A 21,237-nucleotide genomic window follows, 5' to 3' on the forward strand; every position below is an offset into this window, starting at 1 on the left:
AATAAGTATAATAAACCAGACCCAAGGCAGAATGGTTAGAAGACCAAGCTGTACTTTATTTTACAATCACTACATACATGCCTCACGGCATTATTTACCATGATGACTTTGGTGTTTTGATATAGGGTCACACTGCTAAGGGCTTCCCATGTTTATTAGTCCATTTGGCACCGGTTAATTTGGTATTTCGATTTTCTTTTTTGGTTGTTTAAAGTTGGAAATTATGATTATATTTGTAAAAGTAAGGTATTAAAAAGTTGTATATAAGATATTATGCTTCACCTTCATTCCAAATATAAATATGTTTGTAGTGGGTCGGAATCAACTCAAAACAATGTGAAAAAGATGTTACACACGCAAAAAAAAAAAAAAAAAAAAAAAAACAACTGACCAAGTCACGATTTTGACTTTCTACGTGTGTATAAATGTGTGTAATAGTGTGTAATAAACAAAGTTTTGAAACAATATATTTGTTTTACAATAAGTGAACCACATACAAAGACTAAAAACTTCACAACCTCGCTATTGAATATAACAAATGGAAGTTCATACACTTCTCTATCTATCTATCTGAAAATGTCACTCAGTCTTTTCTCTTTTTCATCACCTTTTGTCAAGGTAAGGGAATGGGTTAGGGTCTAATTCTACCACCCCTATAGTTTTTTTTTTTTTTTTTTTTTTTTTGGTAAAAAGGAAATTGCATTAACAAAACGCTAAGGGGGGAAAGAAGGTTCATGAGCCTTTTATAATACAAAACAGATTTATATGAGCTAATAAGCTCCAAAAGATCCACAGGTGGATCATGATACAAAATAAAATCCCTATCCTAGAGAGTCCCTTTCCTAGCTAATAAATCAGCACAAGAGTTAGCTTCACAAAAACAATGCCCGATCTAGACTTAGGCTATCTGGGAAATCAATTGCCTGCAGTCATCAACAATAGGCATGGCAAACCGATTAGTATATAAAGGGTTAGTAAGAAGATCAACAATTGCTTTCGCATCAATTTCAATATCAACAGCATTAAAATGGGGGTTATCGTAGAGGGTGAGTCTGTCTCTCAGGGCCCATAGTTCCGCTATAAAGCTGGTGGTGAAACCAATACTCTTGGAAAAGCCCCCAATCCAATCCCCCATGATCATTCTGAATGATTCCACCACATCCAGCTCTACTAGGGTTCCCTAAAGCTGAGCCATCTGTGTTTAGGCGAACCCAACCGGGTTGAGGTTTCTCCCATCTGATTCACACCATCTTTCTGCTGCCCGAGTACTTAGGATTGAGAACATAATGCTGAAATTCTAAGGCACTGAACAAGGTATCATTGTGGACATTGGATTGAGTATGGAAATCTCTGAAGACAACATTATTCCTATGCTTCCACAAGAGCCAGATTGCAAAAGGAAAAACGATCCTCCATGGGGGTTGGTTATTCAGTCTACAAGCATTATCTTTACAATTTTTTTCTAGCCAACAATGAAGGCTTCCCTTATAGAAGCTGATGTTAGGGATAATCCCCAATCTACTCCAAGTATTCTTCGCTGCCTTGCAATCTCTGAGTCTGTGGAGGATTGTTTCAGGTTCCCTTTGGTATAAAGGGTAAATATCATATTCACTTAGACACCTTTCGACAAGACACTCTCCCACTCCAATGCTGTTGTGCAAACACTGCCACATGAAGGTTTTTATCCGGGGCAAAGTGTCTACTTTCTAGACCCAAGTGCTAGCGAACACTCCTTCATCAGTACATTCTGTGGCTATAGCATAGGCAGATTTAAGGTCAAAATCTCCTCAGTTAGCTCCTTTCCAGGTTAGTCTATCCTCCCCATTAGTTGATCTCACGGAAAAGGGAATGGAATTAATTTCCATGAGGACTGTGTTAGGGAGATGAATAGATAGATTTGACCAATCCCACCCTTGTGGTCCAAACACATCTTTGACTTATAGAGAATCTTCTTCGGCAGTGAGGGGGTCTTGGATGAGAGATCTGAAAGGACCATTGGTAATCCAATTTTCATGCCAAAGGCTAAAATTGCTATTTCTCCCTGGTATCCATCTGATACCTTTGTTGAAGACCTCACCTCCCTTTTTCATGGCTTTGCAAATTCTGGAACAAGGTAGCTTATCACTATTTCTGACATTTAACTGTCGGTTAGAGTAGTACTTGCTCTTAAGGACTCCTAAAAAGCATCCTTTTCCATACGAAACCTCTAATTAAGCTTTGCTAGTAAGGCTTGATTCCAAGACCCCCTTCCACTTTAGGCTTCGTCACTTTGTGCCAGCCCACCCATTGGGTTCTTTTTTAGGAATCCGACGAGCCCTAAAGCAAGTTTCAATTGACTCTGTCAATGTTGTCAAGCAATTTTTTTGGAAGGGCCGTGCATTGCATAATATAAGCAAGTATAGTGGATGTGGATGCTTGGATCAGAACTGTTCTTCCTTCTAAAGATAAGAGTTTGGCTTTCCACCTCGCTAAATTGAGGTCTTGGTTTCTGGCTCCACGGTGTTTGATGGGAAAACAGAGATACTTTCCAAGGTTTGGGGTTGAATGAAACCCCAAAATATCACACAAGGATTCTTTGGTGTCAACATCAACATTTGGAGAGAAATACACCCTAGATTTGCTTTCACTGATGGACTGGCCCGATCGAGCGCAAAAGGCGTCAAGGACATCCCTTATCATCGAACAATTAACATGGTCCGCTTTCGCAAAAAGCACCAAGTCATCAGCGAAGAAAAGGTGGGAGAAAGCAGCCCCACTGTTGGAGTTTTTGACAAAGTCTAACTTCTTTCACTACATTTTTCTTCAATGATATGTCCAAGGACTTCCATACAGAGGATGAAAAGATAGAGCGAAAGCAAATTGCCTTGTCTAATTCCTCAAGTAGGAAAGATAGGGTCCACATTACCTCCATTGAAAAGAATAGAGGTGGAGACTAAAGACACGCAACTCATAATAAGGGCCACCAGATTATGAGGAAGGTTGGCATTAATAAGAACCTCTCTGATGAAGCTCCATTCGATCTTGTCATAAACCTTTTCAAGGTCCACTTTAATAGTCATATAACCCACTTGGCCCTTTTTGTTACTAATGGTATGAATAAGCTTTTGGACCACAATAGCATTATCCACACTTCTTCTACCCGAAACAAAAGTAGACTGAAAGGGGGAGACAAGCTTGTGAAGATGCGGTATTAGTCTGGCTACAATGATCTTAGTCACGATCTTGTACACTGTATTGCATAAACTGATGGGGTGATAATTTCCCTGAATGTTCAAATAGTGTATAAAACACCTATGAACGTTTAGACCCCTAATTTACAAATTACCAACACAAGCTTATAATCAAATAATGTATGTGCGAAATATGATAATAAGCTAAAACATAATTGGTAAAACAATCTAAACCATAATTAATCACAACCACAGCAGTAATTAAAAGACAAAGATTAAGGGAAGACAGATGCAAACATAAAGACAACACAACGATGTGTTATCGAAGAGAAAACCGAAGTCCTCGGCATAAAACCTCTCCGCAACCCTTCAAGCGGTCAATAATCCACTAGAGAATAAAGTTGAGATACATGAATAAAAGAAGACCCTCCAAGCGTAATCTACCCAGTGCACCTAAGCACTCCAAGCTTCTTGCTCTAACAGGGTTACGCCGAATCTTGTCTTCTCTAACTTACAGAATCCCGCAATAGCCCATTGCATCAACCAAAATCAATTGGTCCCTTCTGAACTGCTTCCCATGCACCAAAATACTTTCTCACAGATATGGGTATGGTGAGATAAGGATTTGGCTAAATGTACCTCTCAAGGATAAATCAATGGAAAGGGTGAGAGTAGAGGAATTTGGAGAATCAAATGATGAAGATTGTGGATGAGTCAATCTTGTTTTTCTCTAGGGTTTCTCTCTCAAAATTCTCTTTGGAAGCTCTCTACATTTCGTGGGTATAAGGGTATTTATAGTAGAGTGTGTATGGAATGCAAAGAGTCAATTACAACCAAACAGGGTGTTTTGGCGACTCGAGCTCGCGACTGGAATAAGTCACAAGTTTGAGTCGCGAGCTAACTGCCTGGCCAGACTAGAAGTTTTGTCCTATAGTGCAACAGCTGGCGTGACCCTTTAGCTCCCATGCATGCTTCACACGTGTGCCAGCTTTAGCGACTTGCCAATCACGAGATTCAGTCGCGAGGCTCTTCTTAAGTACACACTCTTGAGCTTTTCTTCACATTCTCTCACACACTATCCTTACATGATTCCCACCTAAATACAAGGTTTCTAAATGTTGAATTACAAGCAATTTTGGCAGGGAATAAAGCCAACTAATGATTGAATGAATTCAACCTTACATTCCCAAACTTTCTGGCTTAGCAATTTTTGAAATCAAAACAATATTAGTTCTGTTGAGGTATTCAGGAACTTTGCTCTCATCAGAGGCCTTTTTAACTTCTTTCCTTATCAAGTCACCCACAATGAGCCAAAATCTTTGGAAGAAGCCCGCATGAAGGCCATCAAATCTCGGAGCTTTAAAAGCCTTTAAAGCCCAAAGGCCTTCTTTGATTTCAACGTCCATGACCAAGGTGCTTAAGCTGACCCTATCTTCCTCGGACAGAGCAGCTTGCCTCCTAGAAGGCTGGGGAGGAGTGAGAGGTGTGTACTCCAAATTCGTTATGAATAATTTGTCAAAGCCCCCTCTGATGTAGTTCATAACCCCTAATTCACTTTGAATCCACTCCCCCATATCATTCTTTATGCAGGAAATTCGATTGCGTCATCTTTTCGTAATAGTAAAAATAATTCTAAAATGGTGTTTATTCCAGTCCAAGGATTTTCTAGAAAAACATTCTAGAGCTTTTTGAAATGGGCAAGTCGACCCCAGGCGTCCAAGACTACCCTAAGAAAGGACAAGTCCGATAACCAAAAACTTTGGAATTTAAAGGGCTTGGGGAGGTGGAGGCCATTGCTCGGGTTGGGTTCAAGGAGCACAAGGTAATGATCACACAAGCATCTAGTAAGGTGGGTCACCCTCACATCGGGGTGGGTAGCACACCAGCTTGGGTTGGCAAAGAATCCATCAATCCTTTCTTGGATGAGATCATTGATATTCCACCTATTGGTTTAAGTAAACCAAGGTCCAACAAACCCCATATCAATCATGTTGTAGTAGTCGAGACATTCTTTGAATAGGAGTGACCTATTTGAACTAATAGCTCGATCCCTGAATTTATCCCCTTCTGCAAGAACCTCTTTGAAATTTCCAACAATAATCCAAGGTTCATCGTGGAGGTTAGCAACATTTTTTATACTATTCCACATAATACATATTTCATAAAACCTAGGACTAGCATAAACAACAAAACATAAGAATTCAAAAGTAGAAGAGATTACCTTTACCAAGACGTGGATTTCCTACTCCGACATGGCCAGTTGAGTGACTTGGACTTTATCTAAATTCCATAAGAGCTAGAGGCAACTAGTAAACCCAATAGTGTCCGTATGGATGGCCCCATCGAACGGGAGCCTATCAGTGATGTCCCTAGCTCCGTAGCCACCAATACGAGTCTCCATAATCATATACTATATATAATAGCAGAAGCTGAGAGAAAGTAGATTCCTACAATTAAGGAAGCGTTGACAAAATTCAGACACGTATAAGTTAAAAAGCAATACATTATATTGTTTGGCAATGCTAAACACCGTTTAAAAGCCTTTTATTATAAATATCAAAAAAATAACCGGTTAATATTAAAAGATACACGGAAATAGAAATAGAGAGGCGATGAGGAAATGGGGAAAAAAGAAAAGAAAAAGAAAGATTACTACACAGTGAAAGGAGGAAGAGAGATTGAGAGAAAAGAGAGATAGAGAAATAGAGAGGCAGCGATAGAGAGACATCACCATAAGGGCGCCTTTCGTTTCTCCTATTCGGATACTTTCTTTTTGCTTCCTTTTCAATTTTCTTAACACCGTTGCTTGCGATCTAGAGATAGAGAAGGAGGAAAAAAATAAACCTTGCGATACAAAGTTGAGAAGGAGACAGACATTGAGAGAACTACCACCAGTAAGTTTTTCTTCTTTTCATTCTTTCTTAGATCTGGGTAAGGGTATGAAATATGAATTAGTTTTGAGAAATTTGGTTGGATTAATTGATTTTTATTTAGGAATATGGGTAACATTAGGTTTTGATTTGATTTTTTGAAATTTGGGGTTATATATGATTTAGGTTTGGAGAGGGCAAAAACAGAGAAATAAGAGAGAAGGAGAGAGTTCTTTGTCCCTCTTTAGACTTAGAGCACCACTGCAAGCACATAGGGAAAGAAAAATCTATGGGCATCGACACCATTAGGCTACATATCTGCCACCATCAAATCGTTGGAACCGGCTCCGGTACGTTTTCCTTCTTTTTTTTTTTAGATTTGGGAACGAAACATTACTTTTTATTGAGTTTTTTTGTTGGATAGGTTTAGATTTGATTTTGGTTTTGATGTTTTTTTTGTTTCGGGCTTTTGGGTTCTCCATGAAAATGTTTGTTTTCTTAATTTTTCGATTTTTTTTTCCCTATTTTGGATTACAGAAATCACTAAGCCTTTCCCTGTTTTCTAATATCTGCGTTCATAGTTTTTTTTTTTTTTTTTTTTTTCCTGGGGTTTTGATTTGGAAAACCGGTTTTGTTGTTGATTCATCACCAATAGCAAAAATTTTATCCCTATTGAAAAATATATTGGTTTAGTATAAGGTAGGCATGGTTTTTTTTCCCTTCTTTTCCCTATTCAATTGCCGATTCAAATTGTATAAAACAATTCCCTTTTTTGATTTGGGAAATTATGATTCATTCATTCATTCTTTTCTTTCTTTGCTGAATTTATTTGTATTAAGGAACTGTCATTTTGTATGTAAATGTTCTGCTTTATGAAATGGGCAGTACTTTTATGATTTCTTCTTTTCATTTTGCTTTGTTACAGTGTGAAACTTGGAAAAAATTTGTTTGTTTATATGTGAATTTGATTTGGTATTTCATGTATCTCTTATTGTATCTCTTATTTGGTGTTTTTACTTTTCTATTGATTTCAATATTTGTTTTATATTGAAATATTAAGTGCTTTTTCTTTTCTCTCTTTTACTATGGATAGCCTGCATTGCCATTAATTTTGTTACTGACAATAATTCCAATTTTTGTATCTTTATGGTTTCATATGTTTGAATCAGTTTTCCCAAATTATTTGCTGCTGAACAATCTCAAAACCAGGACTTCTTGTCAAGTGCCAAATCAAGTTCAAAGGTCTGCACTTCTCATTTTACAACACCTTTTTACCGTTTTGATCATTCTAGAATAGAGTTTTTACATTGTTAGTGATATCCAATAGAGTTTTTTCTCTCACTACCCATTTCTACTTTGCAGTCTCTACTGATAATGTTCTGCAAAACTTTTCAAAAGAACATAAACAATTTTGGCCCCCAAACTCTCCCTATAATGTTTTTTAAAGATAAGATTATCATCCTGTATAGTGATAAACTTTGTATATCCCACAAAAAAAAAAAAAATAAATAAATAATTAAATGAGAATTCAAAAAAACTAGGATGCATACAAATTTTTTTTGAACAAACTTACATTGGAGAGTTGGAGTTGACCATGAAAGGAGACCCATTTCTTGGTCTTTCTCTCTGACTCCTTAGTATTTGGCATCTAGACTCACTATTTAGTCTGGTTTTTCTTTCCTTCCTCTTTTTCTTCTTCTTCTTCGTCCTTACTTCATTGTCCCTCTTACAATTTTTTACTTATGAATCTCTAAGTCGAAGGTTTCTTTTTTCATGTTACAATTTGCTGGATTGCTCCAACTTCTACCACGTGTGGCTCACGTGTTCTAGCCACTAGCTATCACCCACTTCAATATATTTACTATTTTATTTGTTAATTTTACCATTTCATTAGTGTTTTTAGGACAATAAAATTTCATTCTTTTTTTTCCAGTTTCCAAAAAGTGAATTTGACACTTGATGTGGTTTTCTTTGTTTGCTAGCAAAACACTTCTTGCTATTTATATCATCATTTTTTGCTCTATACCCCACTATTTTTATTTCTTTTTGGAACCAACTTATTTTTACCCCCTCCTATTACTAAAATAATTTTAATTATTGATAGATTTTGTAGCTATCTGAATTCCAGATTTAAATTTTCACTGAACTGCTGCATTACTTTTTAAAATTCAACCCATATTTTCATTGTTTTCTTAGGCTTCATTTGTAGTATTTCTTCCATGTTTCTCTGCTGCAATTTAAAGTTGCTATGCTTTTTTTTTTTTTGAGCAATCGGAAATAATGGCTGCAATTATATGGATTGCCCTCTTTGTAGTTTCACTAAGAATAGTTAGGTATACAAAAGTGCTCACCACAGCCAAGAAAGAAAACCAAAAATCCATAAACTGATACCAAAGTAGTAGTAAAAGTGTTAAACTTGAAACAAAAATCCTATGAATAGTGGAGCTAAGCAAGATGTTTTGCACAAATCATGCACCTGTAGAGCAGTAAAAGATAGAGAACACCAGTTACACATCACATGCATGATACAAAGAGAATAATTGATGCAGCATGAAAAATAGTTTGTAATCTCTGTTCTAATGGTTAAGAGATGTCATTTTTTGGTTTCACATGCTGTGCAAACCAAAAACCAGCTTAGCTAGATGTTGCATAGATAACTATTATCCATAGAAACATCACGCCAAGCTAAATTAAATTAAAGGGAGTAGATATATCATAGAGTCCAAAGAGAATAATTGCATAGATCACTATTACCCATAGAAATCCTTGGGTAAAGTATAAGCGAAAACCAGATTTCGCTTATACCTGAGCTCACTACATTTTCTGTTTTAGAGCATTTTGGTTCTTAAGTTATATTTAAACTTGATTAATCTGTGCCTTGCTACTTTGTGTTTTGTCAGTTGGGCATGAAATATAGATGTGGTTTTGATCTTTGCAATATGTGTTGAGAATGAGAGTTATATCATTTTTGTGAAATGAAAATTATGTTTTTCTCACCTCTAAGTTTAACTATTTGATCATCTATGTGTTTCTTTTAAATATTATTAGATATTATTCTCACATACTTTAAATGAAAACATGACAAATATTAATGCCTAACTGATTAAAAAATTTTGTAGGTAACTATTGACTGTCATTCACATGGGCAACAAAGCTCTACATCAACTTTGACATTACAAAAGTCACAAAGGAAATTATGCCAAAAGGACATCCTAAAGGACTGGATAGATAACTTTCTTACACAATAGAAAAATAGTTGCTGAAATAGAAGACTTGGATGCATATAAAATGCTTAAGAATTATGCACCAAGTTCCATTCTTCATACCCTTTTCTTATTTACTTAATTTTCTGTTTTATTTCAAATTATGAGAGATTTAATTTTCTATATTTAGGCTATGGTTTTGTAATCTGAGCATCCTAAGACTCTTATATCAACATGAATTTAAGTTTTGTAATATATGTGATTCTAATTTTGAACTCAGTTATAATTGTAGATTGTAATTCATTTGTCTCTATTAGATTGCCATATTGTTCAGTGTAGCCTTATTTTGGGAATAGAAGATTGATGAAAATTGAGAATACTATGAGTATGCATTTTTATAGGTGCTACATTAAAAAGCTTCTAATTTCAAGTAATGAATCTAAGTCCTAATTTTAAGTACTAAGCTTGATTGTTGACCTTTTAGGTTTATATTATACAAATAACAACTAAAGGCCATGAACAAGGCAAATATTTGGAGTTGAGAAAATCAAAATGCAAACCATTACGGGAGATCGCCAACTTTTGGAAAACTAAATATCAGGAAACCTATTAATCTATTGTGCTTGGTCTCTTACTTTTTTTTTTCCTTTTTTGAAGTCCAAGTTGTTCAAGTATTGAGAAAGCTGTTAATCTATTAAATAAATAAAAAGGAATAGCATAATGTTAACATATATACAATTTTATCACAGATAGATCAAATTAATTGGTGACATGCAAAGCCAAGATTGTTAATGTTAACAACAGATGGGGTATTATTTTTGCATGTCTTACATGCAACACAAAGGTCAAACCTATCAAAGGAGTTTTATGGTGTGAGTGATGTAAAGGTGAGCCTAAATTATAAAATGATCCCGCGCATTGCGCGGGTTAAACACTAGTAATCATAATGGCTGGGTCATGGTTGTGCACCAACTCTCTCACATGATTCTAAAAGGAGGGCTTCAGTGCTCCCCTGGAATTCCAAGCTATAATATTCATGACTAGATATTGGTTGGGTTCGGACACTCATCAAACGAAGGGAGGAGTTTCGCTTCCTCCATCAAATTCCATCCGGTCATCCTCACCATCTCTTTAGTCTGACCTTTGCTAGGCATCAACGTCACGCAATGTTCTAGAACACCCATCATTTTCTCAATGGCTATCGAGTGAATATTGAACTCCATGATGGGTTGGAAAACTTGCAGAAGCTTTGTTGCATGTTAGTTGCCTATGAATGTTGTTGCAATGGCTTGGTTTTCCAACATTCTCCTTGTGGACAGGTTCTCCTCCGATATCACTTCGCACAGTACCGAAGTCGTTGATACTTGAGGAATGGTGTCCCAAACCAATTTTCTCGCTTCTTCCGGGCCCGAGGTGTTTGAGAGGAACTTCCATCAAGGGTCGATCATCCTCCGCCATGTTGGGTCTGTCAGATAGAGGTAGCCCAACGCTGCACTCGTTGGAGTTAGAGGGAATAGTAATTTCCATGCCTTTCAGAGTTTGGGGCTGAACCATCCCATGGTGTGGGTAGGGTGTGCTATGATCTCGTCGATAATCACTTGTGGGATCTCCATAATCAAGCCGTCCACATTGATCGCCCATTTTATTTCCTGGTTTGCTATCGAACTTGAAGTCTCCATTGGGGCCATAATGGATCTTAGAGATGCTAAAAGACCATTTAGATTTGGTGGAATGGCGTTCTTTTGGTATAACGGTAGAGCTTGGAGAAGAATAAGATGCTCTAGTAGGAGCAAAGTCTTTTTTGCCCTTAACTGAGTTGGAGTTTGGTTTTGTCTTTGATAGGCCTTTGCTGAAGTGGCCCACGGCCTCGAGTCTTGCCTGTCCTAAACCCGTGTGTGCTGGTCCATTTGAGGAAATTATCAACTCTTTAGCCTTAGTTGATGGGCTTGAATTCAGCTTGGCATGGGCTTTCCTTTTGCCCTCAGACACTTTGGTGATACTCAACCCACAAGAATCCTTTTCAAATGTATTGCTTCCCAAAGGCTCTTTAGGGCTTACATGAGGGTATGCATGGGTCAAAATGGAGAAGGTGTTGTTGTGATTTTTCTTTGGCACTCTGGCATCCTTCCCTTTACATGAAACGACCATCCAAGGACCAAAGGCTACATCAGTGGACTCCACCTTCAAGATGTCTCGAGCCTCGGTTTATGCCTCGGTTGAAGGTGGCGCATGAGCCACTTTGTTAGCGTTGTTTAGCATAGTAGAATCTTTTGGGGGCGGGGACAGAGGTTTGATGGTGTACTGGTAGGCTTCTCTTTGGTTGCCTAGGCGGCCGCAGGAGAAGTAGAGCCTGTTGACCATTTCGTTTACAATTGATTGGTAGCACTGACCAATTCACACTGTGGTAGTTAGAGGCTTGCTCATGTCCACCTGGACACAAATGCGAGTGTATCTACTCCTGGCTTCCATCGCGGTGTGCGTGTCCACTCTGAGCACTGTTCCTAGCTCTTGACTGATCTACATGAGCACTGCCACATCATAGTATTGAATGGGTAGTTCGTTGAGCCTGACCCAAACCGCCACTGAAGATACTAGTGCTTCTAATGGTTTGAAGTTAGTTTCCCACCTTCGGATGGACAAGAAGTGTTCCCCAATAAACCATGGTCCTTTTTTAAGCACCATCTCTAAGTCTTCTATGATCGAAAACCTCAGCAAGAAAAACTCTCTACCAAGGTCTACCATATCGACTCTCCCAAAAGGCTTCCATAATCCCATAAGCTTTTAGTGTAGGAAGTTATACCCTACTGTCTTTCCAAACACTTTCAAGATGAGCGACTTTACCAAGGGAACCCTGATGCACTGTTTGGTTTCTTTTGAAAGGCTGATTGAAGCAAATCCTTCCCTAACTTCCTCAATCTCCTCATCCGAATATGATTCCGCTTCCATTTGGTTTAAGAAAGCAAAAGCTTGGGAGTAGGCTCCTGGTATTTCCCCCACTAGCTTGTCCCCAAAGGAGAGCTTGGGAGGGTAGGTAGAGCCCCCAGAACGGGTTGGGCTATTTTCTTCGATTGCATGGTGTGAATCCTTGACTTTCTTGTTGCTCCGAACTAGCTCATTTTCTTCTTCGCGAGAGAGAGAGAGAAAGTGTAAGCATTCCATTACTCCAGATACTTGGTCCACTCCTATAGTTCAGATGAGTCATTCAATATATAATGCAAGGTGGTTGTCAATAGGTGGTAGCATTTAATGCAAATGTGAAATTGAGTTAGGGAGAAATGTGCTTGCATCAAGGCTTTTATTTAGAAATAATACTTAGGAGACTGTCCTGAGGAAGCATCCACACAACCTTGGTTTGTAATTTGTGTCGTGGGCCCTATCCATCATCCCTTTGACCAATGGACAATTTGGGGTGAGAATGATAATTCGAGATTGGAATAGCAAAGTGATAGCTGCTGTGTCTATGCCCCTTCCAAGAAGATACTTTGTTGAGGAAACTGGAGCAATTGCAGTTAAACAAGGTTTAGTTCTAGTTAAAGAACTTGGCTTGGAGAAAATAATTATAGAGTGCGACTCCCTCTTGATTGTCCAAGCTGTTGAACTCATGGATGTTAGAAGGGTTGTTGGTCACATTATAAAGGGTATTGGTCAAGGATGTAGCAGCTTTCAAAAGGCTAAAGTCAAACACATTGATAGGGACAACAAGAAAATAGCCCACGAACTCACCTAACATGCCAAAAAAAAACTAGAGAAAAATCTGTTTGGAGGAATGAGATCCCAAATTTTTTTTTTTTTACCTCCTTAGATTAGAGGGATCAATCTAGGTGGGGTTTATTTGTCTTTGGTCTATGTTATTACTATTCTGCTTGCTGCTGGTGTGTTTGTTGCTCATTGTATTTGGTTTTTCTCCTTGAATGAGAATTTAGTCTCTTTTCAAAAAAAAAAAAAAAGTCAATTGAAAACGTTTTCAGTTTGATAAGTTTTTCAAGTGGTTCAACCACGGTTTTAAAAATTGAACCGAGAGCCAAATCGTTTTTTTTCAAAATTCTCGGTTCAACTCGGTTTTTCCTAATTTTTGACCAGTTTTCACCGATTTAGGGGTTTTTACTGAACCAGTTGGACTGGCCGGTCTGGTCCGATTTTTAAAACAATGGGTTCAACATAGTTGAAAAAAAGTAAAAAAAGAATTATGCCAAAACAAACTAGGGAAAGGCTTGTGTCCAATGAAAGTTATCACTGGACATGTCAAGATTCGGACATGTGTCCGAGAGTGGACACGTGTCCGCAATCCAACGTGTCTAGTGATAACTTTCACTGAATCACTAGACACAAGCCTCACCAACAAACTAATCCTAGAAATATTAGGAATATAACAAGTTGAAATGATTACCAAGAAAATAAAAACGCGTGGGGGCATCCTTTCCCTTAGTGGGGCAAATGAACACAAATTTTAGCACAACGATAAAAAATTCTCAATTATCTGCACGCAGCAGACTATGACAATTGACTGACTGAGGTCAACAAGTCCCTTAACACGGGTCAATGGTGGAGAAGACTTACTCTTACGCGAGAGGGAGGGAGTATCGTCCCGTCCGGGAAGCAATAACAGCCCCTATAAAGCTAATCCCGAAGTAAGAACAAAATACGAGACACAAAAAAGTAGGCATGGTTTCTTTAAGCATCTCCATGGTAAATCTGGTCCTTTTTTGGCTCAGCTTCCTTAGCCTTACTAGTGAAGCAGTCCCAAGTTACCGCTTTCATATCTGTTCAAACGAGACCACCTTCATCCCCAACTCCACCTACCAGTCTAACCTAAAAGACCTGCTCCTTTCCCTTTCCTCCAATTCCACGCGTGAAATTGGCTTCTACAACAACACCGTTGGACAAAACCCAGAGACCTCAGTTTACGGCCTCTTCCTCTGCCGTGGAGACCTCACCCCAGATGCCTGCCAAGACTGCGTGTCAACAGCAACAAACGAGATTGTTCAGCAGTACTGCCCCGTAGAGAAAGTGGCTATGATATGGTATGATGAATGCATGTTACGCTACTCAAATCGATCAATCTTCTCTGTCATGGAAGACCAGCCAAGAAAGTATCTGTGGAACGTGTTGGATATTACAGAGCCAGATCGCTTCCTTAAGCTAGCGCAAACAACATTGAGTGACTTGGTGCCTCTGGCCGCAAACGCTTCCTCCGCTGCTAAAAAGTTCGCTACGAAAGAAGTCAATTTTACGGTATTGCAAACGATGTACAGCCTTGTACAGTGCACTCCTGACCTATCCAGCTTTGATTGCAATAGGTGTCTTCGGGAAGCCATAAAAAACGTGCCTACGTGTTGCAGTGGAAAGCAAGGGGGTAGAGTTATGTATCCTAGTTGTACCATTAGGTATGAGGTTTCTCCGTTTTATCAGATAAAAGCCGTTGCTCCACCGGTACCAGCACCAGGACCAACACCTATACCATTGCTTCTTCCTCCTCCACCAGATGCAAAACTTATTTACCAACTTTTGATTTTACAGTGTCGTGCGAGTGTCGATTAAGCTCCAGAGACCATGTTTTTAAACAAAGAACCACAAAACTCTTATTACTATTATTATTGTTATTCAATATTTGGAAGAAGAGGGATTTAAAACATGGACAAGAATATAATCCTACTCTTTACTCTTCAGCTAATACTAAGGTCTTTTGAAGCACTAATCTGTTTAGTTTGAAATAAAAATCTTTATGTTTATGCAGGGAAAAGCGGAATCTCATGGCCAATAATTCTCGCCATTGTTGCTTCAATTTCTGTCTTGGCTCTACTTGCTTTGAGCTACTACTTCCTAAGAAGGAGAACAAAAAAGAAGTACAATTCTCTACCGGATAAAAATGGTAATGAGTAATTTAATTGAATTTATAATGTTTGATTTCCAGATATCTTCTAACTGCTCTGGTAGCCTAATCCCCTATGCTTGCTGGAAATAATTGTAATTACTTCTACTTGTTATTCTAGAAAGTAGAACTGTAGAAGTGACTAGAATATCGTAACGGTGCTTAAATTAAAATCTAAGAAATGCAGAGAGATGTGTATTCGTGTATTTCCTTATTTTTTGATAAACTGAAAACTTTTATTAGAGGAAAGAAAAAAAAATATTACAAAGCATGGTCAAGATAGCATCCTTCCAAAATACGAATACATGTACATTTGGGTTTTTCCATATAAAGCACCAACAGTATGCTCAAAATTATAATATTTTTTCTATGCTTCCCCATGCATGGGCCAAAGATTTCACCAATGTTTACCCGATTTGTGTGCGTAGCTGCCAGTGACATTACAACTATAGAGTCTTTGCAATTTGATTTGGCTACAATCCAAGCTGCCACAAACAAGTTCTCTGATGATAACAGGCTGGGTGGAGGTGGATTTGGTGAGGTTTACAAGGTACTAGTATTCATTATTTGTTGCCTTTTTTTAAATTTATTTAGTGGGGCTGGGGATTTTTAACTCATGCAAAAATTCAACTAGTCAAAAAATTGAGTCAATTATATATATATATATATATTTTTGGAATATCTGTCTATTATGAAATATCATTTTGGAATTATTAATAATAAATAAATATATATATATATTTCACTATTATACAAAATAATAAATTTAATATAATTTTCTTTTAAAATCTTAAATAAAGTAGGATTATTATTATAAAACATTTATTTATGATTTTTCTTTTAAAAATAATATTCAAAATTTGGGTAATTATTTAAGGGATTTAATTTAGATCCAGTATATCTAGAGTTGGAACCAATTAAATAATGACACGTGTCCGTCTCATAGTAAAATGAACTTAAGCCTAGTCCTTAAAAGGCTGCTAAAAAAAGGGTTCCGGCTGCCTACTTTCCCATTGACCAACCCACCCACGTGAGTGCATATTATCAAATAGCATTATCACTGACTCCCACTGTTTATTTACTTTTCTTTTGTCTCTTTGCTCTCTTCTCACCGTGTGTCTCAGAAGTCCTTTCTCATCTTCTTTTTCTTGATCTTCATAATTTTTTTTTTCTCACTTTTTCTGTTACTAACGGCGAGACTTGAGAGTTTCTGAGAGTGAGAGATGAGAGAGAGACTGAGAGCTGCGAGCGTGAGACAGAGATAAGAGAATGAGACTTGTGACCCAGCGAAAAATGTTGCCAGGAAAATGGAGTATGTATCGGATTTCGGCCGGAAATTCGTATCGGACCGAAACAAAAAAATAAAAAAGAGAAGAAGCAAAAACTCTTGGGTTTTAGATCTTATAATACCTCTTTTTCAGTCACTTACTGACTTGCTCACGTCGCCGTTGTCGTTTTCGTCACCACGTTGCTGGTAGTACTAGTAACCCATTTCTCCGATCTCCTCCACCTTTTTCTTCTTCTCTCACAGACCATTAAACGTTTCTTTCTTTTGAGTTTTTTTGTAGTGCCTTTTTCTATTTCTGTTTAGTTTTTACTTTATTTTATTTTATTTTATTTTATTTTATTTTATTTTATCATGCAATGTGCCTGACAACCAGCGTGAACATTATACAAAAGTATGCAACTTGGATTTTTTTTTTTTTTTTTTAAGAAAAGGAACTTGGAAATTGGAATTTAAATTAGAGTATCAATCTTTACGGTATATATTATGATGTCTCTATTTATGTGTGGAGTATATTCAATATCTAAATATGAAAAATTAACAATATCTAAAAGGATGTTGATTATTATTATTATTATCATATCAATATAACTATCATATTAATTTTAATGAACTAACATTTTATATAAAGATTAAGATAATATATACTTTCAAGGGAAAAAAAAAAGATAATATATACGATACGAGATTCTTATAAAAGAACAAGAAGAGAGTTTATGGCCATATATATAAAATTAAAGATAATCTCGAAACAATACATTGATATTGATTAGTATTGAAATATTTCGTTTTCTTAATCAAACTAAAACATCATTCAATACGATATTGACTCTCTAAAATTCAAAAGCTTTTGACTTTGAGATTTTATAAATTCCACAACGTACACCATTCTAATGGTTATTGCGGTACATTCTCAGGGTATATTACTTAATAGACAAGAAATAGCAGTGAAGAGACTTTCAGAAAGTTCTGGACAAGGTGTAGAAGAATTTAAGAATGAGATTTTAGTAGTAGCCAAGCTTCAACACAGAAATCTAGTCAGGCTATTGGGATTTTGTTTGGAAGGAAAAGAAAAGTTGCTCATCTACGAGTTTATGCCCAACAAAAGCCTTGATCAGTTCCTATTTGGTTTGTACATTCTAAGCATATGTCTCAACTATTTATTTGTCATATAAGATGCATGGATTAAATTACCTAATATTTATTAGTGTTTTGGAGCCTATGAAAATGCAATAGATAGAAAGAGACAACCCATAAAATAAAATAAAAAAGAAAGATAGGAAGAGAGAATAAATTGTCTTTCTATATTTAGTGCTTTTAAATTTAACGAATTAGTAGAATATGCAATTCACTTGGATTCATTTAGTCTAACTTGAATATCGAATTTGGATGGGTGTGTAGAATCCGATAAGAAAAAAATATTGGATTGGTCAAGGCGTTACAAGATTATTGAAGGGATTGCTCGAGGGATCCTTTATCTTCATGAAGATTCTCAACTACGAATTATTCATCGCGACCTTAAAGCTAACAATATACTATTAGATGAGGATATGAATCCAAAAATATCAGATTTTGGCATGGCAAGGATTTTTGGGGTTGACCAAATTGAAGGAAAGACCAAGAAGGTCATTGGAACATAGTAAGTACCTGATTATTACGTCTATATATATATATATATATATATATATATATGTATATAATATGTTCTTATTAGTTGATGGATATATTAATTGCTTTCTTCTTAACAGATTAATCTAGAAAAAGAAAAAGATAGGTCATTCTAACCAAAAAATTTCAATATCAAGTAACCCATGGACAATTTAGAGATGCATTAAGTCTTGTCTCCTTTGTAGCACAAGTTAAATATATGTAGTGCATTAACTTATTTGTAGAACCTAGTTAGCTTTGAATCTGACTAATAATATAAGTTTAAAGATTTTATAGTTTTTTTTTTTTTCCTAACATTGTTGAATTGATGACATTGGTTTGTAGTGGTTATATGTCTCCAGAATATGCAATGCATGGACAATTTTCGGTAAAATCTGACGTCTATAGCTTTGGTGTCCTAGTACTAGAGATTTTAAGTGGTAATAAGATCAATTCTCTCTATCAATCAGAGACTACTACTAAGGACCTCTTGAGCTATGTGAGTATGCACCACATTTAAAAATAAATATATATATATATATATATATTCTCATTCTGTAATTGCCAACACCACCCCCAATTGAAAGGGAGAGATGGAGACACTATTTGAACATTTACAAATTGATGCAGGCTTGGGAACACTGGAGCAATGGAACAGCCTTGGAGTTGTTAGATCCAACTTTAAGAGATTCTTACTCAAGAAATGAAGTCAACCAATGTATCCATATTGCCTTACTTTGTGTTCAAGAAAATCCAGCCGACAGACCCACAATGGCAAATATAATTCTCATGCTTGACAGTTACTCTGTTACTCTAAAAACACCTCAACAACCCGCTGTTTTCATACTAAGTAAAACAGAGCCGACAACTCCAACGGAGTAATTGGAGTCAGATGAACCTTCAAGCAAGTCAGGGCTGTCGTCTGGTAATTAAGCATCAATTACTGAAGCATATTCTCAACTAGTCAACTGGCTTGGGTGGCCAGTTAGGGCTCCTCCACAATTATCTCTTTAATTAATAAGTAATGGAATTTCAAACACTATGTTCTATATATATTATTACTTAATAAATGTACTGAAACTTCACGGATGATAACTTGGACACGTATTATCATTCTAGCTAGAAGACAAAATAAATTGGAAACCTAGTTGTACTGTAATCAATTTTAATTATTGTAAAATTGAAATATGCCTCTCAATACTAGTACCTTTTATATATATATATATATATATGTGTGGGCCCGAGAGGTCTGCAACCCAGCCCAAACTCTACCTGGGCCCAGAACCCGTGCCGAAGGGGTATCCTGCCGAGGACGAATGGTCAATGGCCGACATGGCGAAGGGAATGGCTGAGGACTTACCCTGTCCTCGGTATTCCGGAGCTGTAATAGAAGGACCCACACTGCGGTGTAGGCAACCCCCAAACAGCCCCCCTCCAGGGGATGTAAACGAAATGGGACCCATAGGGAAGCAGGGTGTGAAAGTTGGACTAAAGAAAACGCGTCCTTTCTTCAGTAAATACACCTGCCAATACCCAGAGATGGTTGAAAAGAAAAGACGTTTGGACAGTGTGAACCTTGATCCATGCAACTAATAGAAAGTTAGATGGGATGGCTGACGGGACGGACACAGAGATAAGCTCCCGCCTGACCTACAAGTGGAGGGTCAGGATCAACCAGGCCGGACTATATAATAAAAAGGAAGGTGCGCCAAAAAAGGGGGGCTGGGAAAAAATGGCCAAGAAACGAGAGCCTCCCAGCCCACCTCCATGAGAAGTACTCTAGGGGTGACGATCATTTAACCTTGTATGAACCCCCTGAAAAACCCACCGCCTATCGATCAAGGCCTAGCCTTTCAAACCCACGCTCTACAAATGATATTGTTAGGGCCGTTTTACGTGCGAACCCGACACTGTTACGGTCCGCCACGAATCGTGACCCTACAATTGGCGCCGTCTGTGGGAAAGGCTTGCGTGTTGGCGCAGGTGGTAGGTTGAAACACTTCCTCTATTATTTCTAACCGTTGGTTATAGAGTTCAAGTATAAAATCTCACTAGGGGCTACGTTTCTTGACGAGGGGCTTAGCTGAAGAGCTAACTCCCATAAAAGCTAAAGCTCCTCGTACAGAACAAACTAGGCGCTTGGTAACGTTAACCGTATAGATAAACTCAAGGGGCTTGGCTGAAGAGCTAGCTCCCCTAGAGCTAAAGGCAAGCCAAGGCCCCATACAAAGAGAAAACTAGGTTTTGGACAGAACCAAGGCATTGCATAGTCCTCGGACTCAAGCCTGTGGGAAAACCAACTACCTGGATATGGAAAACTAGGTTTTGGACAGAACCAAGGCATTGCATAGTCCTCGGACTCAAGCCTGTGGGAAAACCAACTACCTGGATGTGGAGAACTAGGTTTTGGACAGAACCAAGACATTGCATAGTCCTCGGACTCAAGCCTGTGGGAAAACCAACTACCTGGATGTGGAGAACTAGGTTTTGGACAGAACCAAGGCATTGCATAGTCCTCGGACTCAAGCCTGTGGGAAAACCAACTACCTGGATGTGGAAAACTAGGTTTTGGACAGAACCAAGGCATTGCATAGTCCTCGGACTCAAGCCTGTGGGAAAACCAACTACCTGGATGTGGAAAACTAGGTTTTGGACAGAACCAAGGCATTGCATAGTCCTCGGACTCAAGCCTGTGGGAAAACCAACTACCTGGATGTGGAGAACTAGGTTTTGGACAGAACCAAGGCATTGCATAGTCCTCGGACTCAAGCCTGTGGGAAAACCAACTACCTGGATGTGGAAAACTAGGTTTTGGACAGAACCAAGGCATTGCATAGTCCTCGGACTCAAGCCTGTGGGAAAACCAACTACCTGGATGTGGAAAACTAGGTTTTGGACAGAACCAAGGCATTGCATAGTCCTCGGACTCAAGCCTGTGGGAAAACCGACTACCTGGATGTGGAAAACTAAACACTAAACGAGATTTAGCTACTCTGCGTGATGGCGAAAATGGTGCTTATATCTTCACAAAAACAAAGGTTAGAAATGAATCTAAGGCCTCTGTGGGCACAAGTAAATGAGAGTTTGGGGAACATAGTGTTAAATGTCTTGCATGCATAGTTATTTGTACATATTAAAATGAGTCAGCGCAGAGTTTATAAGCAAATAATGCGCATTAACAAGGGCGGATAAC

At 37.8% G+C, this 21,237-nt stretch overlaps 1 protein-coding gene and 1 long non-coding RNA gene across 2 annotated transcripts; both read left to right on the forward strand.

Moving 5' to 3' along the window:
- Window positions 1–7,116: 7,116 nt before the first annotated feature.
- On the forward strand, window positions 7,117–9,534 carry LOC115993079. The gene is made up of 2 exons (XR_004092770.1): window positions 7,117–7,282; window positions 9,160–9,534. It is a non-coding gene; the product is annotated as an uncharacterized LOC115993079 (long non-coding RNA).
- A 4,209-nt stretch (window positions 9,535–13,743) lies between these two features.
- Window positions 13,744–19,170, forward strand: LOC115988601 (cysteine-rich receptor-like protein kinase 10). Its single transcript, XM_031112164.1, has 7 exons — window positions 13,744–14,725; window positions 14,978–15,112; window positions 15,541–15,662; window positions 17,315–17,525; window positions 17,799–18,036; window positions 18,390–18,543; window positions 18,675–19,170. Exons 1-7 carry the CDS (start codon window positions 13,906–13,908, stop codon window positions 18,924–18,926), a joined length of 1,932 nt encoding a protein of 643 aa, XP_030968024.1. The 5' UTR covers window positions 13,744–13,905; the 3' UTR covers window positions 18,927–19,170.
- Window positions 19,171–21,237: the final 2,067 nt, after the last annotated feature.

The sequence above is a fragment of the Quercus lobata genome, chromosome 5 (genome assembly GCF_001633185.2).
Source record: "Quercus lobata isolate SW786 chromosome 5, ValleyOak3.0 Primary Assembly, whole genome shotgun sequence".
Classification (NCBI taxonomy): domain Eukaryota; kingdom Viridiplantae; phylum Streptophyta; class Magnoliopsida; order Fagales; family Fagaceae; genus Quercus; species Quercus lobata.